Source organism: Ruditapes philippinarum, unplaced genomic scaffold (genome assembly GCF_026571515.1).
Source record: "Ruditapes philippinarum isolate M1 unplaced genomic scaffold, ASM2657151v2 ctg527_1_1_1_1, whole genome shotgun sequence".
Lineage (NCBI taxonomy): Eukaryota > Metazoa > Mollusca > Bivalvia > Venerida > Veneridae > Ruditapes > Ruditapes philippinarum.
In genome coordinates this window covers 153,490-180,777 of record NW_026865278.1, presented here as the reverse complement: position 1 = coordinate 180,777, position 27,288 = coordinate 153,490, and the positions used below count along the sequence as shown (strand labels likewise).

Sequence of the window (27,288 nt, the reverse complement as noted above, 5' to 3'; positions counted from 1 at the left end):
TATATCACTATATTATATGACTTTACATGTATACGCTGTCCATGAAGGTGGTTGGACCTTTACTAAAATATCAACTAACGAACTGGATATATGCAGTTTTCTAAGTTGTATTTGTTATTTTGGATACTGCGCATTAACTTATCAACAGTTGGCCTTTACGTACAGGATTGACGTTATTTACATATTGTGTAATATAGCAAACTTATAAATGTAATGTTGTTGAAATGAAATACGTATTTTCATTTTCCATATTTTCAAAAACAAATATATTTTACACTGCAGTGGAACATATTTTTCGTATTTTCACTAGTGTCTTGCTTCTTAATTCAGCCAATTAGAAGTCTCCTGAATTGTCAGATAAAAAAAGGAAAAAAGTATATGGTATATGGTCTCACTTGAGAAGAACGTTTTGTTGAATGTGATGTGAAAATTATCACATTTCATACTAAAATATACTAAAATAAATCCTGTATTTATATAGCAAAATGAATACTATACAAATAAATACTATACAAATTAATACTATACAAATTAATGATGTGACGTCGTATAACAGATATATTGTACATAATACATAAGTGGTATGAATCTATAGATTATTAATTATGTTTTATTTTAAATACAAAATGTATATAAACCTGTCTCATAGCCTTTATGGTCATTCAAGTTATAAGATGCAATAAAACATGAACTTATAGTTATAGTATAGAAACCAGCCTGATATATTTTTATTAAAGGTTCAATAAAGTTGATATCAGTCTGTATACTCTTGTTTCTTTCTCCGGATTTTGCAAATCTTAAAACAGAAATTTTAATACTTTAACCAGGAAAATAACTGAGAAAAAAATGGTGCATTGTATTTCCTACTTTTAAATGTTTATTTGAATATGCGTCCGAAATCCATTTTTTATTCACGTGTTTCAGAATGTTTAAATAAATGGATTAAGAGCATGTTAGATGTTTTACAACTGGAAAAAAAAGTAGCGCGGAACATGTAGTTATGTGTGGTTAAGGTAACAAAATGTAAACAAAGCAATATTTTGACTTCCATACAAGATACTTATTCACTATAATTATACAAATTGCCAACAAAATTAAAGATGCAAAAGATAGTTCATGTATATAGCAAATGAATATGTTTTTGGAAACTGTAACAAGATACCAAATATAAAAAGTTTTTGAGAAATAAAAATTGATAGCATTTCTGAGGCCTAATGGGCCTTTAAAGTACTACTTCTGCTAAACACATAACAATTACATTTACACACTTACACAACATTTAAATCATACACGCAATACACCCTAGACAAATATATAGATAGTGGGCATTTACATGTTAAAATTGAAATAAAAAAACAAAGGGAGAAAGGAATGGTTTTGAAGAGTTTCAATATCACCGCCCACATTAATCGATTGCTATTCAAAAAAATGTTTGTTTTCATTTCCGTGTTTTCTTGTAATCTTATTTACAGTCTGACAGGTCGTTGAGCTGAAATCTCTCAAGACCAAGATAATTTGATAAGAATGATAAGTATCTGAGAAGTGATCTGATGCTATACAGTATACAGTAGAAGCTAAATGTGTTTTTATTGCACTTTGCTTACCTGTCGGAATATTTTACCGTATGTGAGGCTGACTAATACATCACATATACAAAATTTAGGAATGTAAAATAGATCGGAATTACATTTTGCGTTGGAATGAAGAGCGAAAACGTGTAAGAATTTTCTGGGTATTTTTGTCTGCTTTTATATTCCACAGTATTTTACGTATTTTTTTATAATGAATGGTTTCGTAGGAATATATTTCAAATGAAAAATTGTGAAGATTTTTAATTAGATTATTGGAAAAAGTACAGGACTTATTAAAAAAAAATACATAAAAGGAAAGACATGTACAGGAAGGGAATCTTGAGATGTAAACAAAATAAACAAAACAGTTCTTCTTAAGTGAGATCAGTTTAATTGAAACAAAATTTGCTAATTTATATACATGTGTTATGTGGTTGACGAGGATAACGTTATAGGAATATCTCAATTAGACTACATCGATGTTTGACTTAAATTGATAAATTACATTTGAATTGTTCGGTTTTTATAAGTGATTACAGGGAAGTGGCAATGATAAAACTTTACTGCGCATGTCTTCTTAATTAAACATCATGAGGTCATTTTCATTTTGATAAATATATAATTAATGTACATAAAAAATATGATTTGAATGTTAATTAAGAATTTTAAAGAGGAAAGAAAAAGGCACGTTTTTGCTGTTTTATCGCATTTCATATAGAAACTAGAGGCATAATATTAGAATAGTATTAATTAAATGAAGATTGAAACATTGTGAAATTATTTAATTTCATTATTTTTGACAAATTAATTTAGAATCATATAGGTAAATAAATACTTCTGATAAGTTTCTTGAATATCGTGAATTGGGTAACGCTCGCTACAGTTTATCAAGGGGGGTAATAAAAAATCAATGAAACAGCTGATTCACTACAATTGTTTCAGTGGTATAAAGCGTTGACTTAATTACACGTATTTCATCATACGCGACAAACCAAAAGATATATAAACTACTAGTAGTAAACCTTAACACATTATCCTTTCTTTTAAATTTCATTTTAAACCTGATGAAATGACAGAAAAGAGACAAATTGTGGTAGCGTGTTTAGTTAATTTGTTGCCATCTACTTTATTTAGTAAAATTAGACGCTAATAAAATCGAGACCGACACCTGAACCGTAACTACGATTACATAGCGTATAATTGTTTAATTCATCGTTTAATTTGCAATGTTTGCATAACCCGTATTAACATATATATTATCTAACGCTGATTTTTGTAGATTCAGACAAAAACAGGCACAGGATATATATTATTTAGATATGTGTACTGTGTTTTTGTTGTTGTTTTTGTTAATCATTTATAACGTTATTCACATACTGACCGGTTTTTTTGTGATGATTGAGGTCAAAACAATTTCTCGGTTGAGCTAGTTTAATTTTGAAAGTGATTTATTGTTATTGAAGTAAAATGAATTGTTCCCTTTTTATATAGCAAATTAGTACAATATGACCATAACACGATAGGCTTTTGTTCTTTAATGCAGTATTTTATTACATTTTCGGCAAAACACTTAGTAATACATATTTACTCATACATTTTATACAGGAGGGGAGAAGATTTAAACAGTTAAGGCATTGTTTGGTGCGAAATGTCAGTTATAAGTGGACTATTAAGGGATGCCTACAATCGGATGTAGTTAAAATAACTTCTGTACATAAGCGACATATCAACTGGATGATATAGACTAAATAATTCTGTTTCAAGACGACAATAATCATGGCTTCCAGGGTACAGATGATGACAAAAGCGTTTATGAACGGCGATGTGAAGAAAGATTCTTTCAACGGAGCCGACAAAATGCCAAAAAAGGACACGAGTTCGATATCTTCACGATGGGGTGTACAGAAGGAGTCTTCACCGTCTGGAACGGTATCTAACGCGGGTAGCACGACACCGAAATTTGGACGTTTAAATGCTAAAAAGGATACATTCCAAAGTAGTGAGAAAAAAGAACCCAAAGAGCCCAAAGAGCAGTCTCCAAAGATGACACAACGAGTGAATGCCAAACCAGAACAATCGCCGATAGATTCAAATAACAAGGATGTAAAATACACAAGTAAAGCATGCCTGGGAAATATAGGTGTAAATTCAAGGACAGCGAGCAATCCTAGTCCTATCAGAACATGCATGCAGTCAAATGAATCAACGACAGGTGTAAACAGTTACGGGAAGAATAAAGTTAACGACACGATCGATGCAAGCAAAATTAGCAAAGACACCGTTAAGAAAAAGACCGAAACGGTCAAACCAGAAATAGAAAAAGTTAAACAAGAAAAAGAAACAGTCAAACAAGATTCAGAAGTAATGGATAAAGGATTTACATGTGATTCACCTAAATTAGGGGCTAAAAATGATGGAAAACCAACCAGATTTGCTATGCGGAAACAGAAACGCGCCAAACGCCATAGATCGGATGGATATATGCTGGCACTAGAAATGGCTGCCAATTCTTCAGAAGACGAAGGTTTTCAAAATGACCCTTCTCTAGGCGACGCGATAAATTTCTTACAATGGATTAGAAATCCGACGCTACAAAATCTGGCTAAACTCCGAAGAGCTGTAAAGACAAATGACAAAGATTGGATGAAGGAGTTTTTAGAGTTTGACGGACTTGGTCTGCTCTTTCAGTGCTTAAAGGATCTCAGTGCTATTCAGGGCTTCCATTTGACGGACATGGTTTTGAAGATGGAATGTATAATGTGTATACGTGAAGTTGTCAACTCCCAGACGGGACTGGACTGTCTCTTACAAATAAAAGGACGGAAGGATAACATATTTGGTCGAAGATTTGCCTCAGGTATGTTATTAACAAATAGTCCAGTCAAATTTGTTTATTAAATCAACATGTGTATTTCATTGTTTACGTATTGAACTATATAAAAAATTTAAGAAGTCGATGCTGTGCTTTAGTAATATTTATGTTACTTCATATGTCTTTAGAATTATTACGAGAAACTCGGGTGTTTACGCTCATTTGTAAAATAATGCCATTTTAGTTTGTCTTAGCTGATGTTATTTTTTCATTTTTTATTGTTTTGTTTTGTAAATACTGGTAATACGAGGCAAAACTTTCTATCTCACCCCGCACTTGTATTTTCTAGAGGAATTTCATGTTCAAATCTACCCATCAGTAAAAACCTACCCCTCATACAGTTTGACAAAATAAACTGTTACCGGCAGGACCAAAGGTGACAGTTAATTAAACGATATCAGTTGTAAACACCTACATACTTTATTCAAGTAGATTATATCATTTAAATGAAGATTTTGACAAGCTTACTACACTTACAGTATAATTATGTCTGTCCAGATTTCTGTAAACTGCCAAAAGAAACAAAACATAACGGGCAGAAAACAGAATTATTGTTTTAGCGTTTCAATTGTCAGGCACTTTCAAGTACTTAAAGGTCAGAAGAAGAACAAATCGCCGCCATCTACAAATGAATTTTTTGCTGATATTTACTGGCCTGTATACAAGTATCGGTGTTGTATTGATTCACGTACAATTTTGTACTAGGCAACAGTAGTTTCAGTATAAACTATTTAATGAAATCATTCACCGTTATGTACATTAAATCTGTGAATCATCGTCTAGCATGTACAAATTTATGTTCCCACTTTAATAAAGGCGTAAATGAAATTTTCATAAATAAACCACAAGTGTGGTTTCATCATTAAATCTACCTTTTAAATTCAAACTTGTAAAAAGATCGATTACAAATAACGTATGTTTGATCAGCGTAGTTAAGTAATGGAGTTTTGTAATGATATGCTCTTTCTCACGCTGCGAGGCAGTTTTAATGTTTAACGATGCTGATGGTTTTAATTTTTGCATACTTAATGTATTGTTAATTTGAATTTAAATGCATTGGCCTGAACGATAAAAAACATCTAATTTAACACTTAAGTTTACTAACATGACAAAAATAATCCTTTATATGTGTTTGATCAAAGTCAAGTATAAACAAACTAATTTAATGGTTAATGCATTTTGCGTGTTTTGGCGTGGGGGTATATACGTCGTGGGAGTCGATCATAAAGTACTTTCAAGCTTTCTTGTACCCATTTCGAGCATGAAAAAGGAAAAGTTAAGAGACCATTGGGTTGTCCATTTCATCAGTCTCGAGCAGGAACCAGACTCGAACCACTTACCCACATATGACGCTATATCTACAGACGTAGAGATGATTCAAAACCACTTTGATTAGTGTTTTTTGTTTGTTTGTTTTTTGTTGCTGCTGATTTGGCTTTTTTGAATTATACTCTCTTAAAACTAGCATACGTCTGTCGAAATTAAGTTACAAAAAAGAAACTGCTTGGTGAAAGATTAAAGATAAAAAACTAGATAATAATCCACTGACAATAATGATTCTAAAGTAATAGATTAGTAATTATGAAACAATTTGTTGCCATGTGTACGGTATTCATTCTTGAATCATGCTGGAATGTAAGTAATCAGGAGTTACTCAGTAACCGATAAAAGTGTATCGTGTATTTTTCTAACCTGGGCAATAACATTAGATATTATACAATTATTGACTAGTGAGCCATTGAATATGCTGTGATATTTACCGGTAGATGACATATCGCCGAGGTCAATATGACTTTCTGCCGGTGAACATTACATCATATTTAATGGCACACTAGTCAATAAATGTTTTATTATATGGATAGGCTAAAAAAGTCACAGAAAGTACAACCTTATACATGTACAACTTTAGTCTGTTTCGTTGAAGCGCGGAAAAAAGACGCACGTGGAAGGCGTGCAACAACTACGCTAACGTTGCGCATACAAAAGTAATTCAAGTTTATACTCATCATTGCGGTGTAACGTTTAACTATAATAGTAAAGTAATGATATTTTAACCGAGAAATATACCATAAAGAACAAAACGCAACAATTATTTTTTTTGATATTCACGCGTAATTAACAGTCTACGATATAAGGTCATTGAATATGAGTCTCAATATATTTTTAGACTGAGGAAATCCAATTTAGCCAGTGAAATATGATACTACACCCAGTGAATATGATTGTATAAAACGTTCTGTAGACCAATGAGATTGCAGCTATATTTAGATCATATAATAATGTTACATATCTTGGACCTATCTCTGATCATATGCACAATAGTACATAGGCATTATCCGGAGAAAAAGTAATGTACAGATATAATTTATTATATCATACCACAGGAGATTGATATTCTATCAATGAATAAGAAATTAAGTTAAATATGAACCTCCTATATGATGAAATGTGTTTATTTATTATGTAAGGGGTACATATTTAACTTTAATTCTTATTTATTGACAAAATATGAAGTTCTTGTGATCTTACTAATACCATGTCATGGGTTTTCGTCATAATATACATTTTGTTAAGTAAGAGGGTTTTTTTATTGATGAAAGAAAAAGTAGGATTTCACTTATCGTTTAATTATTGTTGTTGTTGTTGTTATTTTTCCTCTTCACCTTGACTGGTTGTTTTTCCTTGTTTTTATTTTTTATTAAACAAGTCATACCTTTTATTATTTACTTTACTCTTCCTGGTTTGAAAGATGTACCTTCATTTTCGTGCATGACAACACAAAACAGTTATTTTGTGGGTAGATTAAATCAAGAGTCTGGTTCAGGTAGATTTTTGTCATACCAAATCGACAAAATGTAACCAACTGTTAGACGTACCTGTATATCATACCATTTCTTACCTTTAAAGCATCACGCTCCAGATTCATGCTAATTTTCATGAAAATTCTGAAATGTATTTGAATGTATAATATTGTGTAATTACCAAAAGGAAGCAATTAGTAACACATTATCAATGACACTTATAACCCACGTAAATTACCAAACAGTGGTCAAAATATGCATAAATAGCCTTTACTGCGTTAGTAACTTAGTAGAAATATAGCTGTAAATACTGAAGAATACGTCATCAATCGCACATAACATGTAAAATATAAGTTGAATCTTGAGTCATTTTACATTACCTAAAATCTTATTACATATTTCTCAAGTTTGATTTTATCTAACTATTTTTTACTCATCTGGAGGCATGCAGCTTTAAAGGGACACCACTCAGGTTATTTTTTTATTTTATTTATTTATTTATTTTTTGATATGACGGGACTTTAAGTATCTTTATTACATTTGATGTAAGTCTCTATACCAATAACTTGTGTGGAAAAGTTCTGATCATTCGCTCATTAGTTTACTCTTTTTTTTAACCAGGTTAATCTATTTTACGTGTATATTTGCAAAATGACATGAAAATGAAAAGCGTTTTAACGCGTTTATCTCAAATGTGGCAAAGAATCGCGATTTAATTTAATTTTGCGCATGTGTTTTTTTTTATTTAAGGCACAAAATGCCTCAAAAATACATACATTGTGTTTATTAAATTCTTTAAAAATGTCAAAAATGTGATAGATAATGCTTTAGTACTTGATTTAGAGCATGTTAGATTATTAACAAATGAAGAAAGTAGCACTGAATGTGCAGTAATGTGTCGTAAAGCAAGCAGAGTGTATATTCCATACAAAAAACTAATTAATACTAATACCAATTGCTAACAAAGCAAAAGAAGCAAAGATAGTTCATTTTATGGCAAATTTTTTAATACTGTTACAAGATACCAAAAAAAAAGAGAAAAAAAAGAGAAATAAAAATGATATCATTATCATACCTGAGGCATAATGGACCTTTAATTATTTTTTTTTCAAATAACATGTTTCTAGGGTTTATTTTTTTACCTCAGGGTGGCTTGTGTTTCATTTACATAAAGTAATTTAAATATTGTTTCATGTATAATTTGTTCAAAATGCAATTATAATGAAATAAAAAAAGGCACAGAACATACCCACTTTATTAATTTTGTAATCGTACAAAAGCTGTACATCATTTACCATAATCATGACGTCAACATTAAAAATAACTGCAATATGAAAACATAATATAATGTACAATTTTTTTTCTAATTTTAACTCTTTTATCACTTCTATGACTAATGTAGTTTCACTTTCACTGATAATTTCTTTCAGTATAGCCGTAAATATAAACAACATAACTTGTAAATAAAACCAGCAGCGACTTTAATTACATAAAGCCATTGTATATTAAGAAAAGATAAATCGAGCGCGTCATGAAAAATCAAAATGATATTACATTATATGCGTGCACTGTTTCCTTCTCAGCATGGGTTTCTTCATGAATTACAAAAAAAAATGTTTACGTAGGTGTAATTAAAGTACAGTAAATTTTAAACATCTGATGGAAACCGACTTTTATATATACAACAATAAATCTGAGTTGTATATGACAAATATTCATCCATAATGCATGAAACTTCAAACAAAAATATACGGTGTGTTTTTTACACTGTTTGACACCGTATGTTATGGAAAGATGGTTGATTTGCCAGTGTCTAATGCTCTCGAGTGAGATTTAAGATGGTATTCAAATATTAATTATAACAAAACAAACAAAAAAATGTACAAACACTCAGATTATATTTTATATTATATACAATGTATTATGTACAAATTGTTTCTACTTTATTGATCGATAACCGACCTGTAGCCTTTCGAAGGTATTTAAATCTCCGGTCTCTAGGCTAGGTAGTTATGAGTTTTGTGAAGCCAGTCAGTCTCAAAGTATGTTACATAGTCAGTTCCCACTCCTCCTTTCGCATTTGTGGCATAACCAGTCTGTCAACACGAAAGGCGAAAAATCGTGCCTTTGTCGTCCTTTCGTGCGTTTACATTTACGAGGCGAAGAAAATGCAAAAGAACGACAAAATTAAGGAAATATACGACAGATAAATGTGTCGTGTTTTCGCTTTTTATTTGTCGTGTCTAAAAGTATTTTGCATATTATGTTTTCACTTTTCAAATTTTCACATTACGTTTTTTTTTTTGCTTTCTTATTGTTTTTGTTTTTTCTTTTCTTTATATTTTTTTTTTATTTATTTATTTTTTTATTTATTTTTTTTGCTTTTTCTCGTTTCGTTTACGCCATTGCATATTTATATCACATATAGAATAAGCCAAAGCACATGAAGCAACTACTTTATCACGTTTCACAAGCGCTTTTGTTTTTATTCATGTGCACACGATGGCCAATGCAAAAATGTATCGATGCAAAAACGAGTCAACGCAACATTATAAAAAAGCGAAAGTGCAACAACCAAAAATGCGAAAACACGATGGGGCGATATTTCCGCCACAAAAAATAAAAAACAAAAACAGAGCAACGACAGATGTAATGCAAAAGTCACATTTCATGCGTTATATTGTCGCCCTTCTTTTGCGAAAACACGACAAAGTTTAACTTTAATATTATCGTCTCTTCCTGTTTTTTTTTAAATTATTATCATCAGAGTTTGTTTTTTTTGCAAAAAAAAAGTGAAAATACACCATGGCGTAAATCAGTCGCCATAGAACATTATACATAAGTTCATTCACCTTTAGAATACAAACTTTAAAGTCACAGCATGTTTGAAATAAATCAAGCAGTCGTATGATCGATCAATTTAATACTTCCTCACGCTGTGCCGAACAACAAAATTTCAAATGTTTAAGCATATATCTAATGAAACACATGACAAGATGTATATTTTGTATTTTTGTATGATAAATTTAGAAGGAATTTTTTTAAATTATTTGTGATCATATGATCTATAGGTAGATTCTATGAATTTGTAATCGAAACTTCAATGAATACAGTAAAATAAAATGAAATAAATACGCTTTACCCCCCCCCCCTCTCTCCCTCTCTCTGTCTCTGTCTCTGTCTGTCTCTGTCTGTCTGTCTCTCTCTCTCTCTTTCTCTCTCTCTCTCTTTTAAATACGATTTTTCATTCGATTTCTTACAATATGCTGTAGTGTTTTGTACTTATTTGAAGAAAGTTTAAGACAAATGAATGGTGTAAAAAATTATGACGTATGTTGTTAAATCTGCACGCTGTGGTAAATACTGCTTAACTGTTTTACTTAATACTAACAATGTTATTATTCACATACTCAAGTAACTGCACTTTTTGTCCTTTTCGAAAAGGGCGTACACATTTTTTTTTTAAAAATAACGCTTTCAATACATTCAAAAGTAAATCTGTTATATTAATTTCTTGTATTGCCTATACCATAATCATACTTGCATTTTCCTAACTACAAGTACTTACATATTTACGTCTATAAACCTCATAATGCTATTTATTTATTTATTTTTTTATTTATTTATTTCTTTTTGCATAGAGGGTTTCACGCGTTAGCACCTGCACGTGTAAATAGTTTTACCTGTCGACATCTTCACTAAGTCTCGTTGACAAAATTCATTCTACTGAAGTATGGAAAGATGTACATTTAATTCTAATTAAAATCACCATTAACTGGGTATTATATATATGAGCCGTGTCACGAAAAAACCAACATAATGGGTTTGCGACCAGCATGGATCCAGACCAGCCTGCGCATGTGCGCAGTCTGATCAAGATCCATGCTGTTCGCTTACCAACCTATCACAAGTAGAGAAACTGATAGCGAACAGCATGGATCCTGATCAGACTGCGCGGATGCTCAGGCTGGTCTGGATCCATGCCTGTCGCAAACGCACTAAGTTGGTTTTGTCGTGACACGGCTCATATAGTGAACGAACGAAAGTATTTGAATAGAGTGCAATAATCAAACAAACAACAAACCACGCATGTTTGCTTTGATGTCCTGGAATTCAAGAAAGTTTTAACGATATTATATTTTACCACTTAGGTAATTGGAGGGCGTCTTAAAAATGCTGTTCGTTTGTTTGTCAACCTTCCTTGCCCGTCTGTCAGTATGAACTCTGTACTTTAAACTGTACAATTAATAAACAAAATATTGTCTTTCTTTCAGCATTAGAAACTAAAAATCTCATGGTGAAGATGCAGATATTTGAGCTGTTGTCTGCACTTTGTGTATACTCCAAAGACGGTTATTATCTGACGCTAGACGCACTCGAACGATACAGGGTAAATTTTCAAAATTTTACTTTTTTAACATACTTATACATGTATAAAGTTGTCTGCGTAATAACTTAAAAATTTAACAACGATGACCTCTTGACATTCCACTAAAATGTATTTAATGTGACTGTCTAACTTAATATGTACATTGAATGGTAAATTTGATATACAATGAACATGTATATTTCTATACATATATTTCAAGTTAGACGTACATTCATAATGTAGGGTTCATACTTATTTTATTAGCATGAGTTTGTTAACGATACAGGTCAGTCATTTATGTGTAACATTATATATATGCCAAAATATTTGATATCTAGCTTAGACCATAATTTTGTCATACTCATCCAAATATATTCTGCTCATTTAATTGACGTCTTTATTTGCATTGAATTTGCAAAATGAAACAGATGACATGTATATTAAATATTATACATTTTGTATATGATTGATATATAGGCCTAAAGCTTGCATATTGAACGTGGAAATTAATATTTGTTTGTGATGAGTGTAAAGTCACACCGTAAATATCATATAGGAAACCTAAGATGCCGGCCTTCCATCACCTTGCTGATCAAAATACCTGGCAAAATTTGAGTTTTTTTTTTTGAGAATTTAATAAGTCTGAGGGCTTCTGTAGATGTTAATGCCCTCGGCGATTTGTTATCTCTTTTTCGTAACTATCAAGAAACCATTTTGCCATGATTTCCACGTGCTAGTGTGACGTCATAAATTAATATTGACATTTACGTTTGAAAAATAAAATGCCGGGGTCGTCATTGCATTAATGATAGATCTCTTATGTTTAAAATTTGTATATATATATATGATGTGATAAATTACATTAATGACAATAACAATTAAGTTTTAGAAATGCACCATACATACAATGCATACCTGGTAGTTTGTTGTAAAATCAAATAACACAGCTTGATATTTTGTTGTTCTGTATGCAACAGTACAACGGCATTAATTAGTTTTCTCTTTATGTTAATAAGTCAACTATGCCAGATACTAATTTTGAAATATCGTAATAAAAATGTGATGACTCATTAAGATTTTTGTACTTGGACAAAAGCTGTTTGCTTTTTCAGAGTTGGCAAAAGCTTCAGTATAGAATGAGTTTACTGGTGAACGAAGTAAGGAAAGCCGAGCTAGCCACGTATAAAACAACCATCATGGCTCTCATCAACGCAGTCATCTTCGCCAACGAAAATATCAGAGATAGAGTGAGAATACGAAACGAGTTCTTAGGTGTGTATATCCATATTTGAATCTTTTTTAACTGTTGGAAACTTTAATGCCAAAAACGGAAATCTACATTTATCATGTATTAAACTAAGCGTTTACGTTAGCCCCAGATTTTCTAAATTTACGAGGCGGGAACATCCTACTTTTAGTTTTGATCATTCTGTTGTTAGATTATCAAAAGTTGGAGGCTAGTAAAACATCTAGGTGTGCAGTCTGACTTTGACCTTAACTGATGTAGTGTTGATAATAGATTAAAAATGTCATTTATTTCCCTTTTTCAGACTAGTTAAGCCTGATATTCAAAAATAGAATGATATAAATGCTGGTCAACGTAGCTCGTGTTTCGAAATTTATCATTTCGTTCTGTTATGACAAACCGAATTTCATTAAAGAAGGTATCGGGAATTACATTCAGTCTATATAAGCTATTTCTATTTTTGTATGTCGTAATTATTCTAAAGAAATTCTGTAATCTAAAAGGGTATTTTTATGAAAAAGTACAGCCAGTCGTTACAGATATTTCATTATGCTATGAACGTGAGTATCAGTACAAAGGTTTAACATACAGCTTCTAAATAGTGAAACAACTTTTTATACTGACCCGACATTTTAAAAAGATGGAGTATCATCTATCTACAGATGTACTTCATGTTGCCCTCCTGGCCTACTCAAACAAATCTCAATGAAATATTTCAGTAATTTATTAACGTAAAATCTCCTCCCATTTTCCCACGAAATGTTACAAGCTTCATAGTAAGTCAAACGGTTTGACCGGAAATGAACTCCTCTTCTTCAAGCGTTTCTCGAGTAGCAAGTCCACAAATGTTACTATTTTTGTAACTAAAGTTACTAAACAAAGCTTGCTGCGGTGACTTAAATGTTTAGATTGAATATCTGAATGGTAAAAATATTCTTACACCCCCAGAGGTTTGTGATGATATAAGAAGGTAAAATGTCTGATTTGTTGTCATTTGTAATTCTGTCGCATATAAATATAGTGTTAAATTTATGCATTCACCGAAATCTGGAAAAAATGGTGGTTGGAAAGGATGATAATAATAACATGGAAAGTGAGTTCTTTGAGTGAAGACATAATCTTTACCTAAACATAATAAAAAGTAATGGCAATAATAATAATAATAATAATAATAATATAAGTAATAATAATAGTAATAATAATTATAATAATAATAATAATAATAAAAAGTAAAATATTTGTGACCAAAGTGCTTGCACAAGTTTCACATTATGGAAGTGACCTTACAATAGGATATTTAGATACTTTTTAAATTTTACGAGATATTTCATACTTTTTTTTTAATTTTATAAACTTAGATGCATATCAATAATTTATTACACAAGCACATTCTAAAGTTGTTGTTCTATAATGAAACAGCTCTGAACCTATTGGATACAATCGGCAGTCTACGCTGTGAGGATGATGACGATCTAATAGTTCAATGTGACGTGTTTGAAGAAGAGTATAACGCTGATATTGATGCTCTTCAGGATATAAAATCAGGCTCTGTCAATCTGAACGATCCACAATCTGTATTCCAGGCAGTACATAAAAAGGTAATTTCATTTTTTGATTCGTATTGGCTTTAATTACCTTTAATTCATCACGATATTTTAACCCTAACTTTTCTTATATGGTGTGAAATAGTTGTCCAGTTTTGACTATAGAACTGTCTATAAGTCGATTAAGATATTTCAATATAAAAGCATAATAAATGAGCAGCAAATGGCAAGGATCAGGCCATAAACAGCAACAGATTAAGTCTTGCTTGACTCTAATCTGTTAGCAAAGACATGTAACTATTGTTTCAAGCACTTCCGTACTGAACCGAACACATCTGTGCAGACTGACCAGCCTCTATACTGTTGACAGCTGTTGTTTTTGTATTTTTGTATTGAAATCCCTTGAACTTTGAATGGACTGTTCAAATTCAAAAAATGGACAGATCCATTATAGAAATATAGCAGGTTAAGGGTTAATTTTATACAAAAATCATGATACGAAACAGCTCTGACAAAATAGACGGAGACCTGTGTCAAGTAACTATTAATGTATGCAAAATCATAGCATTAATGTAGCACTAATTTTACAATTAAAACAAATGTACGTATTATGCATTTAGAGCCCAGTAACAAAAACGTATGCATAGAATATTCCAGACAGAAAATAAGAGGATAAAATACATAACTCCAATCGCTTTCTCTGCCTTACTGAAGCGTTACCGTTGTCTTTGATCATTCAGATATATTAGTTTGATGACGTAATAAGAACATTTTGTTCAAACAACAAAGATTCTATTGAGAGAACAAAATCATGTGCTGTGAAATGTTCAAGCAATGCCCTTTGTGTTCTTATATTTTTATTATTTACTCCAGAAGTACTTACATATGAATGTTTGATCTTTTTTCTTTGTACTTTATTAGTGATATTGAAGTGTATTTATTACGTGTATTTGTTACAGGTACAAGGTACACCACTGAATGCCACTCTACTTGGAATTCTTCATTCCCTTCTACAAATTGAATCTCACAGTACCCATAGGTAACTTTATATCTGTTCTAGCAATATTATATTTATATTTGCCTTCATAGTAATACTTAAATAAAATTTAATTCGACTTTTGTTCATAGTAATACTTGAATAAAATTTAATTCGACTTTTGCAATATTTTAGATTTCTTTCTAGGATGGAAATAAACTGCAATATATTTTTCAAGTCTCGACAGTGAGAATGAAATTACAAAATCACTAGTTTATCTTATTATATTGATTCATTGATTGTTTCCATCTTTTGAAACGTTCCTTAAAAATGTTTGTTTTATTTCAGTGAAAGCACGTGGACTCTTGTTGAAAGATTGGCACAAGAGGTTCTTAATAGCGATAACAATATAGATGGCGAAACACTTTTACAGAAATTTAGAGAACGGGCAAAGTCAACGAGAGACGAACAAAGCCAAACAGAAGATATTGAAAATACTTCATCTGAAACTTCGAGTGCACCCAAACCTCCGCCTCCCCCTCCAGCACCTCCTGTGCCAAAACTTCCGGGGGTACCTCAGCCGCCTCCTCCACCCCCTCCTCCTGGTGCACCAGGGGTGCCACCTGCCCCACCGGTTCCAGGAATACCGGGAATACGTTTACAACCACCAGGTTCATGTGTGCCAGGTGCACCGCCTCCACCTCCGGTTTCTCCCGGCGTACCTCCTCCACCAGCTGTACCCGGAGCGCCACCATCTCCGAAGCCTCCGGGTTCACCCACAGTTTACCAGGAGCTCCGTCTGAAGATACGCCAGGGCCTAAACCAATCGATACACCAGTGCCGTCCAAAAAACTGAGAACATTAACATGGAACAAAATTCCGGCATATGCTTTTAAACGTAAGCATATTAAAGTTATATTTATGAATTCATAAACGAAGAAATGTTTGACACCTAATCATAACTTTCATTTTAGTTATGTTTTCTTCAGAGTCTAATTCTTATCAAAAGATCTCTTAATTGGATATAATAGAAATAATATTTGCATTTATTTTCATATTTCTTTCTTGTCATTTAATTTACAGAGGAAAGCGTTTGGAATGAGGTGTTAAATATGCAAGATTCTATTGAAGTTGATTACAATAAATTTGAAGAAATGTTTTCTCAAAAAGAAGAAACATCATCAACGAAAGCTACCCTATCACCAGGCGAAGACAAAGGCTTAACTAGGAGAAACTCATCACACAGTCAAGAGGTATTCGAATATTTTCGGATACTAATTACTTATATATCGTATTTCTAAACTGTCTGGAAGTACATGTAGTTGAATTCTATTTGAATAGGGGTCTTCAGTTTTTATTTTAACACGCTATAAATGAAAACGTTCAATAGAATTTTAATTACAACATATATACTTGTGCAAATGTTCTTCAATAAGTTCTAATATCCTTCTATGTGATGTATGTATGTTAGTTTTAACATATTATATACTTGTGCAAATGTTCTTCAATAAGTTCTGATATCCTTTTATTTGATGCATATAACAAAACGATTGTTTCCTTAAGATAATATTACAAAGAAAGGGAATTTATATGACTTACATTTACAAGAGATGCTGATTAAACCATGCTATTTTGGGAGAAAGTATTGGTTTCTTTTACAACTGAATTCATGTGTAATAATGATTAATTTCATAAAACATATTATCGTGACATAACATTTTACATCCACATGTATCACATTTATCAAAATAATTTATGTTATAGATAAATTAAACAATTATGTTGCCTCTTCAGGTTACACTTCTGGATCCGAAGAAAAGCATGAACTTAAACATATTCCTGAAACAATTCCGAAAACCAACTGAAGTGATTATACAACTTATCCAAGAAGGTGATGCAAGAGGTCTTGGTGTAGAAAAGCTTAAGGGTCTCGTTAAACTTCTTCCACAACAAGATGAGGTATGTTACAAAAACAGTTTGACTTCTAATAAATTTGTAAATCAAGCAAGGTATTAGTAACTTGTTGGTATAACTATGTTATGTTATAAGAGACTATTGTTGGTTTAGCTACATCTATGCGATATAGTAATAGATAATTCGACTTTGAACTTGTTTCAATAATAAGTAGCTTTGAAAATAGAAAAAAGATTAAACAGAAGCGAATGTAATCATAATTTAGAATTTTTGAATATGGTTCCCATATATACCTTCAAAGGCACATTATGTCTCAGAAACAAATAAATTTGTACTTCTTTAGAAAGGGCATACTTGAATTTTATAACGTTTAAATAATGGTGTTAGAGCATGCTAGATGCTTGTTACCTGAAGAAAGTAGCGATCAATTTGAAAGAATGTGTTGTAAAAGAAACAAAATGTAACAAAAAGTATTTTGATTTCCATACAAAATACTAAATCACTATATCTTTAGTAATTGCCAAATAGCAATAGAAGAAAATGATGGTTTAGGTAATTGGCCAATGAGTGGCGTTTGGTGACTATAAAAGTACACCTAAAACAAAATGCTTTTGAGACATAAAAATGAAAACATTTCTGGTGCACAATGGGCCTTTAATTTAGTGTGAATGTCATTTGTTTTACTTTTTAAGTTTTGTTAACCACTTTAAAGAGAAACTTATTACTTAAGATTATATCATGAAATGTCACAGGCTTTATTATATCAACCAATAATATCCGATATTTAAGTGTAAATAGTTTGTCCATGACTGATGATATGCAGTAATAATACGTAATATAGTATATCACACATTTCATAACACTTGAAAGTTATAATGATTGTGAAATATTAGACATACAAGAGATAATGGTTGCATTCAGAGAAATAGTAAAATTAAAGCCAAATGAATTTAACGGAAACGAAAAGAGAAAGTATTACTTCTCAACAGAAGTTAAACGGTTTTGAAAAGTGTTACGGCTTTTTTTCCCGAATAGCTAAGTTATTGGCTGGTGCACAAACAGCATGTTTAAAGCCGAAGCTAAGACGTTACTTGATATATAAATGATGTACCATACGCCGCTTTTCATGGAATGGCACCACTATGTCACATTGAAGGTTCCATGATAACCGCCGTATGAACACATCTGCGGATGTTTCTAAATTCAAAATTTCACCATTTTATGCGTTTAAATGTTGAATTCTGCTTAAGCCGGTGCTAGGGGGCGCGGACTGTAGTTTGCACTTGACAGTACCGTCCATAATCAGGCTCCATCAAACCGAGCATGCAACATTTTCAATTGTGCCGTGTTGGGCTTTCTTTAGGGATTCTGATTTTTTCTATTTTATTAAAATGAAGTTGCTCAAATATTTGTTGCTGTTCATGTTCAGGCTTACTGCAATGTAATGTGTAAATTTTACGTTTTGATTTTAGATTGATATGATCCAAGGCTATGAAGGAGATGTTGACAAACTTGGGAATGCGGAGAAATTCTTTCATCAGCTTATAAAACTGTCAGACTTTAAATTGAGATTAGAAATGATGCTCCTTAAAGGGGACTTTAATTCACAGCTCGGAGCAATCCGTCCAAATGTCCAAGTGCTTACATCTGTATGCAGAAAACTTATGGACAATGATTCGCTCAAAGTATTTCTAAGATTTGTGCTTCACGCTGGAAACTTCCTTAACAAGGTACGGTATTAGTTACATAGAGGATATTACGAGTAATGATGTTGGTACAAATAATATAACGTACAAACCATTTGCTTCTTATACAATCTTGATATTTTATAAACTTTCACAAACAAGATTTATGGATCTTTTGTAAAAGAAAATATAAAGCAAATGAGATGAACGACGACGACGACTCTGGATTGTAAAACAAATGACCCTTTTGACACTGAATTGACAGCAATTGTTATTGTATAAGATAAAAAAAATATATTTATATACAAAATAAGCTGTATATGTTCGGTTCATTATAGGGAAGCAGTTCTGGAGGAGCAATAGGTTTTCGTATAGGATCGCTCAATAAACTTCTAATGACAAAGTCTAATACCGCTAAGATGACTTTGTTACATTATCTTGTTGAAGAGGCGCAGCAGAAAAATAATGATGCATTGGGTTTCGTTGACGAACTACTGGAACCACTTCAGAAGGCATCAAGGTTTGTATTTTATTATTTTATTTACTGGAAACAAGAACGTGTTATCAAATAGACCGGATGGCCAGTCATAAAGATAACAGAATGTAACGTGACAGAATGAGATAATACTAGTAATCAGTAACATAATATTAGTTTATTTATGCATGTAGTTATTTTAGACACTTAAAAAAAACACTTTGCAATATAACGAATTTTATTTATATACGTTTTAAGCCCTTTTTTTGGTTTGGAATGTTGCATTTGGATCGAACGAAAACTAATATGTTTAGTTGTTTTAAGCGACATTCAATAGAAAATACTCAAATATACAATTCGAAAGCGGTTTTGTTTATCTGGCATGTTTGCTGAAATAAATAAATTTCATTATTTGTCTATATATTCAGGTTCAGCTTGGATGGTATGATTGTAGAATTTGCGAGCTTACAGTCCAATGTTAATCGGCTGAAAGGGTTATTGGAACATGCTGATGACGACGTGAAGAAACAATTTACAAGTTTCATTTCAGTATGTACCTTTTATTCATTTCATTGGCATAACATTTAGAAATATTAGAATTAAGTATTTTAAGACATTGGTGTGAATATGTAATAATGATTGCATGAATTGCTCGGGTGATTTTGGTAAATGTGCTATGTCATTTGAGTTCTGGACACCTGAAATCTAAGAGATTTGCTAAAGCAAGAAGCAGACAGACAAAATGTTTTTTGATACCGTATAATTGTAATGCCGCTTTAAATTATACAGAATAAAACACTGTAAAAGGTTAATTTTTGCAATATTGGTGTATTTGTTTTGTAAAGTATTGATATCAAATTAATTAATTATTGATATCAAATTAATTATTAGGTAGCAGAGAACGATATTGCGGACACAGAGGAGGCAATTGAACGGGTGAAGAAACTCTCTAACAAACTTGCAGTTCATTACTGTGAAAACGAAAAGTCCTTCAAGGTTGATGCATTTTTAGAGTGCTTTAAAGACTTTTGTGAAAAGGTTAAAACATGTGAACAAGACCTAGAAACTTGGAGAATAAATGCCCAAAAGGCAGAACAGAGGAGGAAAACACAAGAAGAAATAGCAGAAAGACGCAGAAGTATGACCTTTACCTATTTTCTTTTCACTTTTATACTGAAATTAGAATATGCAGATCAATGTAAAAAGTTATATATCACCCTTTATTTAGGTATATTTTAAATTTTCAACATCAGAAACGAGGTTGGTTTAAATAACATTTGGTGTATCAATTAAATGTAAGAGTCAAACACTCGGATATCCTTCAAGATGTATGTACGTACAATGTCAGAAGCTTGAATACATTTATATGATGATAATTATGTTTCTATTGTTGTAGTTTCATTTAAGAAAGTTAATTATTTATTGAACATTACTTACGTTTAGTTTATCTTATTTTTCTAGGTAGCCAGGCAGCTCACGGAATACCTGGTTTAAAACCACCCGGACCAGAAGACAGGAAGATTGTTGATAACATTGTCAATGAAATAAGAAAAGGCAAAGTTCTCAGACGTCTTTCTATGAGAAGAAAAGTTACAGATAAAGAGATTGCCGCTGCTGGGAATCAAACTTAATAGATCTGATTTAGTCTCATAAGGTTTAAGTTTTATTCTAGCCATGTTTATATAATGGGCTTTAACAGTATGCAGAAACTGTTGGTTGAGCATAATTGTGTCAAAGTTCTGAAATGTATAAACGTTTGCTTAAGTGACTAGCAGATGCCGTAACAGATATGTATGTTAAAATCAACCACGTGAGACGGAGAATGTCATGATTCTAAAGGTGGACGAATATTGGCATTGAAGAGGTTTTACAGGAGGCGTTTACATAATGAACATTCTATGTTTATAAAGAAAATGAGTTGCAACTGTAATGATGGTGATTGACAGCGTTTGCTAATATATTAGTTTTCTTAAGTACATGTAGACAGTATTCAGCTATAAATGTTTAATTATAGCCCAAATGTTGTAGCAGGCATTATTTATATATTCTTTTGAATAGCCTTTAATTGCTTAGTTTGCGAGGAATAGTTATTTGCCAGTGCGATACTAGTATTGTCATAGACTGTTAGAGAGATTGGATGTGTAATTGGAAACAATGTTTCATTACTAATAATCCTTTGTATTATTTTGTTCGATCTCATAAACAAAATAAGAGAGTATTCTTTGTTGTTACCTATGATATCTTTGTCATAATGTTTATAATAAGTTATTTTAACATACTGTGCTTCTATAGACATTATTTATTAAAAATTGTTTAAATACGAATATTATTTAATTTATAAATAACCCCTATATGACCAAAGGATGCAGTACCTATTTTAACTCAATATACATACGTATACTTTATTGGTTAAAGGGAGAGAAAATTCCTTTTATAATTTTCAGGTATGAATTAACTTGTAATTTCATACGCAGCCAAAAGGAAAGAGTAAAAAAGAGTAATTTAAGTTTTCGTGATTTTTTAACGAAATACGATTTATATGTGGTTTTCAAAAAAAGAGTATCAAACCTTAACATATGGAAATACCATACGAAAATATCTAACTCTTGAAATATTGTTAAACGGAAACTCGACGTAGACAGGTTTCGTCGTAAACAGTAACCTTCGATCTAGATATTCCGGTTTGTACCGTGTAATATTCTTTGTGATGCCAAAATAAAATAATAACAGTTTAATCCTTAATTTTTTAATAATACTGTTTTTATGCAATCCAGAAAGGGGTTTAAGTTCTTTTTCACTACCTTTTTTATCGTATCTTTTACAAAAAACTCTGTAATGAAGTGCATCAAATTATATACCTTGGTTTTACTGATTCCATACCAACTAGGACCAGTATTACAACGTTTTGTAAAAAAACGTAGGTATTGCCATATATTTACGCTTACGTTTAATTTTACATAAATCGTAAGTACGTATTTCAATGGCCCATGAATGGCGATGTGAACTAAAATGCGTGAACGAAACAACCAAATAATCATAATTATTTTATTCATATCCGCAAATATAAAAAAAGGTTAACATGGAAGTAAATTTAAAGAACAATGTAAGCTATATATTTACAAATATACAAAATGACACCTGCTTCCATTATTTGCCATTTTTCTTGGCCAAATCAGTTGCCGTGCATACGCAATATTTTTCAAAAAAAATTTAACAAAATAACATAAAATAAAATATAAAAAACTGTCTTGATAATATTGAAATATAAACGCATTAACAAGTTCTTATTTAACCATCTATGTAAAAAGGAATATATCTTAACACAATTTAGTGAGCTGAATGGTTTAATCACCAGCATCCATCTTGTTTTGTTTTCTGATATGGAACGTTTTGTTTATTAAGGTCTAAGTTATTAGCAAAATCAAGCAGCATCTTTTCATCCGTGTCACTGATTGACGGTGTTCTAGCGAGGAGGTGAACACAGTAGTTGGTCATCCATAGAACACTTGTACAATCATACTCTATAGCAAGATGGTCGTCAAGGTAGATAATCCTGTAGTCAGCCTGGAACATTGTAAAAATTACAAATATTACAACAGAAGAGGAAATCGAAGAAACGTATTTGACGTAGGGCTGCTTTGCCTATAATATATTTATAAATGCATGTATATTAAACATTCATTAAGTGTATCTACACGGTGTTGTAACATTTCTAATGTCCATTTTAGTTACACATACTGCGTGGAGATTGAGATATTTTGGTTATTCGTTATGCTTTATTCGTATGAATATACTGCACAGAGATTGAAAAGTTTTGGTTATTTATTCGTATTAATGATATAGACATATCACTATGATGAGGAAGTATTTATTATTGCAACTGTGCCTACACAGAATAACTTTATATTCCTATAACTCTTGTTATCATTCTTTTTAATAACAGTTCATTGCAAATTATTTAGATATCACAACATGCTAGTGGTGGAAAAAGCTAATGTTATTTTAGTAAAGCAGTCGTAACTAACTATGTTTAATGTATGAAAGAGACTAATGAATTTTACAGGAAAATTTCACCTTTGGAGTAAATGGAAAGAACCTCTCTTTCCAGTGTCCAGGAACGGCTTCGTTCACCAAATTACCTGTTTAGTAAAGATAAGAAAAAGATCAATATCATTCAACATAAGTTAAAACAAAGTCTACCAGATATATGAGCCGCGTCACGACAAAAACCAACGTAATGCGTTTGCGACCAGCATTGATCCAGACCAGCCTGCGCATCCGTGCAGTCTGATCAGGATCCATGCTGTTCGCTTACCAACTCTATTACAAGTAGAAAAACTGATGCTGGTCGCAAACCCATTATGTTGGTTTTGTCATGACGCGGCTCAAATTATTAATTATTTTTAAACTTTGTTACAGTAATCTATATTTTGACTGAGACATCAATACAGCATATGTTTTGCTTTGTACAATAATCTTTATAGATGAAAATAATTTTACATGGACTATATGCCTTACTTCTATTAACATAATGCATATGTTATGTTACATGATAAATCATACAAATCGTTATAACCTTCTCCTAATATCCAATTTATTTTCATTGCCCAAGACTTTTCGACACTTTGTCATGAATGTAACAAATTATTTCTGACATTTTGTAATCATAGCAATTTACCTGTCGCATTTAAGAAGTCCCCGGATGGCGCTAACTTTCTGCAGCTGTTGATTGCCGTAGAGTCACCGTTTGTAGCGCCTTTCACTGGGCTTATATCAATTGTCGTGCACACGCAATCTTTTTCAAAAGCAGCACCACCCGCAGTCTGCATTTTCCCTAAAATGATGTCATGTCAGTAAATGTAGTCAATATGGAAAAAATATCAATTCCACAGATAAAATGTACCATATATAATGAATAATAAACATAGCTTACGTTAAACCAACCGGAAGTTTCAAATAAGAATGTCTGCGCAATTTACAAGATGCCGTATGGTGGATTTGTATTAGACGGGAGTACCGATTTCCGCTGTTTGGCGAACGTAACATTTCTAAATTATATTTTCTGTCAATGTTTATTGTCAAGAAATAGATATGATAAAAATGTGAAAAAGAGAAGTAGAATTCACTTTGTATGAATATTACAAAGGTTCACTTCCTTACCTATTTCGTACCAGAGACCTTGGTAACCGTTGGCTGTGAAGTTGGCTGCAACCGGAGGGTTTTGGCATGGCTCGCCAGATGATAAGAGAAAACCCTGAGTGACACAGATCGTTAATACCTGAATAATTATAGCGAAATAACTTCATACTTTATCCGTGTACAATAATTGAATTGACTGAATAAATTAAGTTAATTTATCAAATATTGTTGATTTCAAATAAAAGACAAAAATTAATATTTTCCAAATATATCTATATATATAAAACATATTGACAAGAAATAAGTAATTTGTAGATGAGGTTAGTAAGAGATGCTCACCTGAATTAGAGCTAATGTCTTCATGTTTGTTATTTGTTCTTACTATTGTTCTGCTTAAACACTGTGTAAATGTTTTGTCTTCATTTATAAAGAAATGTGGTCATTTGATTTCATAATACTGATAGTGAATATCACATTTAGTTCCATGTGATCTCCATAAGAACTTGTTATAAGACTATTACGCATGGGTTATGACAGTTTTATCCCCACATGACAGTTTTTGTCGTATCGGCATGCTTACTTTGATAGATGAACATTAAATTTTCTTTTCCCTTTTCGATGGTATGGAACAATATTTTAGTAATAAACGCCTTTCTGTCTTAACGTGTATATGTTTTTCTTTCAACGATTAACAATTACGCAATTAAATGTTTTAAGCTTTCAAAGCCGATGGTTATAATAACATATCTTCCTAGGGTTTGGTCAGCCATTTGGCGCACATTATGTATTTGTAGCCAGTTCAAGTACGGGTATTGTCATATTTAGATATTATAAAATGGCAATGAACTTGTTCGAATTCAAAACAAAGCAAGTTTTGCACAAATTTATTACAAATTGACATGGAATTCTGGAGGACTGAAAGGTCAATAACACTATGTGACGTACAGTCTGAAGAAATAGGTTTCAGATAGGTTAAGATAAGTAAGGTTTCAAACCTTAGGTCAATGTTCATGTAATTTGATAAGTCTGTCATATTTATGTAAAACGGTTGAAAGAAAGAACACATCCTTTATTAAATAGAAATTGTGATTATTTGAAAAGGGCAAATATAATCTTTATAGATACATTTTGGGTTGAGCACATGAGGGGTGTTCAGTAGGCAACAATGTGTATACAGACTTGAGTTCACATAGAATACATCCGGGCATTCTCCTTCTTGAAGCATTTTTACGATAAATATCGTGAATGGATTTTTCATCTTTCAGTCTGAATAAAACCATTGATAACTTTATGGTAAATTTCAAATTAGTACTTACTGCAGTGGCGAACAGTGCCAGACCATGGTCAGATGACACGGATTTTGATTTGCTCTTACCTCATGGGTAGATTCAGTTTCGACCAGGTGTCTAAGAACTACAGTTGCCACACACTGACATGTTAATTAAAATGATTGCCATGAAAAAGAATAATATCAGCTACAATTGGTTTGAATACATGCACTTTTCCACAGAGACAAGACAATAATGTACTAATAAGATGGTTATACATTTAATAAAGAAGTTAATGTCTGGTATAAACAGCGTTAAAAATTTACTCTTCACAGGACGACTAGGAGTGTAGTAAAAATGCCATTGAAAGAGTTATCTAGTTTTTTCGCCAAAAATACTAAAATGCTCGGCACACAGTTGGTCAGAATGCTTGACATGTAGATTTTTCTGTTCACCGTGGACATTTATCGGTTTCCAAGGTATAAACAATAGAACATATTCCGATTGTCAGTGGTTAAATTCTAGGAAGGCAGTATTGTCTCTAAGTGTTGTTATGGGCATCTAAAGAATATTACTTTCCAACTCAAAGCATGCACGAAGAGAATAAACCGTCAGAAAATAGTGAATAATTTCAAAGAATTTGGCTTTATTACACCCATATAACACTTTATATATAGTGTACATATTGTTATTGAACAATCCTTGTTAGTACATATTGTGTCCTTCGATCGCCAGTTACAACTGGAACAAATAGACAGAATTCGTGATATCTAGCTCTCAAGGACATAGTAACGACGTGTTCATATCTATTTTCCCATTCAAATCGTAAATTAAAATGAAGAAATGTTTGAACTATACTTTGATATAGCCTTCAGGATCAAGAATGGATAAGTGCGCCAGCAAATCACTCTAAAATGACATAACATATGGACACATCAACGATAGGAAATTATCAGGAATAGTCAACTGTATTTGAAGATTTTCGTTGATACAATATAATTTATAATCCGAGTTCGAATTTGAAAACAAGACTATTCAAATGTATGGTAGATATCCAGCTTTATTTCAGTTCAAGCAAGTGTAGGTCATTTTCAGTGCGATCATGATCAGTACTGTCTGAATAAAGGATATACTAGTCTTATCTGGTTGTTTAAAATATAGGACTAGAAAAAGGAAAAAGGTTGTTAGGTGCCCATCATGGCTATTAAATCTATACTGCTCTATAATGCAATATGGCTTATGAAACGCTAGTAAACGTCTGTTATTTTTTGGACGCCGATTTGACCTGTTTAACAGACATATAAATTATCTTATATAACAAGTCTGATATGAGAAGCACATACACCATGACAATGATGCAGATAGGGAGGGAGAGCGGGGTAAGGAAACGTCAGTCGGGCAAAGAGTTCTGATGTTTGATCCTTTTTT

The 27,288-nt window shown here is 31.9% G+C and overlaps 2 protein-coding genes across 2 annotated transcripts; one reads left to right on the top strand and one right to left on the bottom strand.

The window, feature by feature from the left end:
* The first annotated feature begins 1,563 nt into the window (after window positions 1-1,563).
* LOC132728508 (inverted formin-2-like) lies at window positions 1,564-21,777 on the top strand. The gene is given in 15 exon segments (XM_060714148.1): window positions 1,564-1,717; window positions 3,177-4,428; window positions 11,519-11,634; window positions 12,726-12,885; window positions 14,279-14,457; window positions 15,363-15,442; window positions 15,728-16,203; window positions 16,206-16,277; window positions 16,463-16,632; window positions 17,174-17,338; window positions 18,766-19,023; window positions 19,317-19,498; window positions 19,882-20,002; window positions 20,345-20,591; window positions 20,915-21,777. Coding segments are annotated over 14 exon segments (3,477 nt in total). The 5' UTR covers window positions 1,564-1,717; window positions 3,177-3,347; the 3' UTR covers window positions 21,085-21,777.
* Window positions 21,778-22,801: 1,024 nt separating this feature from the next.
* Window positions 22,802-25,026, bottom strand: LOC132728507 (apolipoprotein D-like). Its single transcript, XM_060714147.1, has 5 exons — window positions 24,932-25,026; window positions 24,614-24,731; window positions 24,132-24,287; window positions 23,528-23,592; window positions 22,802-23,017 (listed from the first exon to the last, which is right to left on the bottom strand). Exons 1-5 carry the CDS (start codon window positions 24,953-24,955, stop codon window positions 22,802-22,804), a joined length of 579 nt encoding a protein of 192 aa, XP_060570130.1. The 5' UTR covers window positions 24,956-25,026.
* Window positions 25,027-27,288: the final 2,262 nt, after the last annotated feature.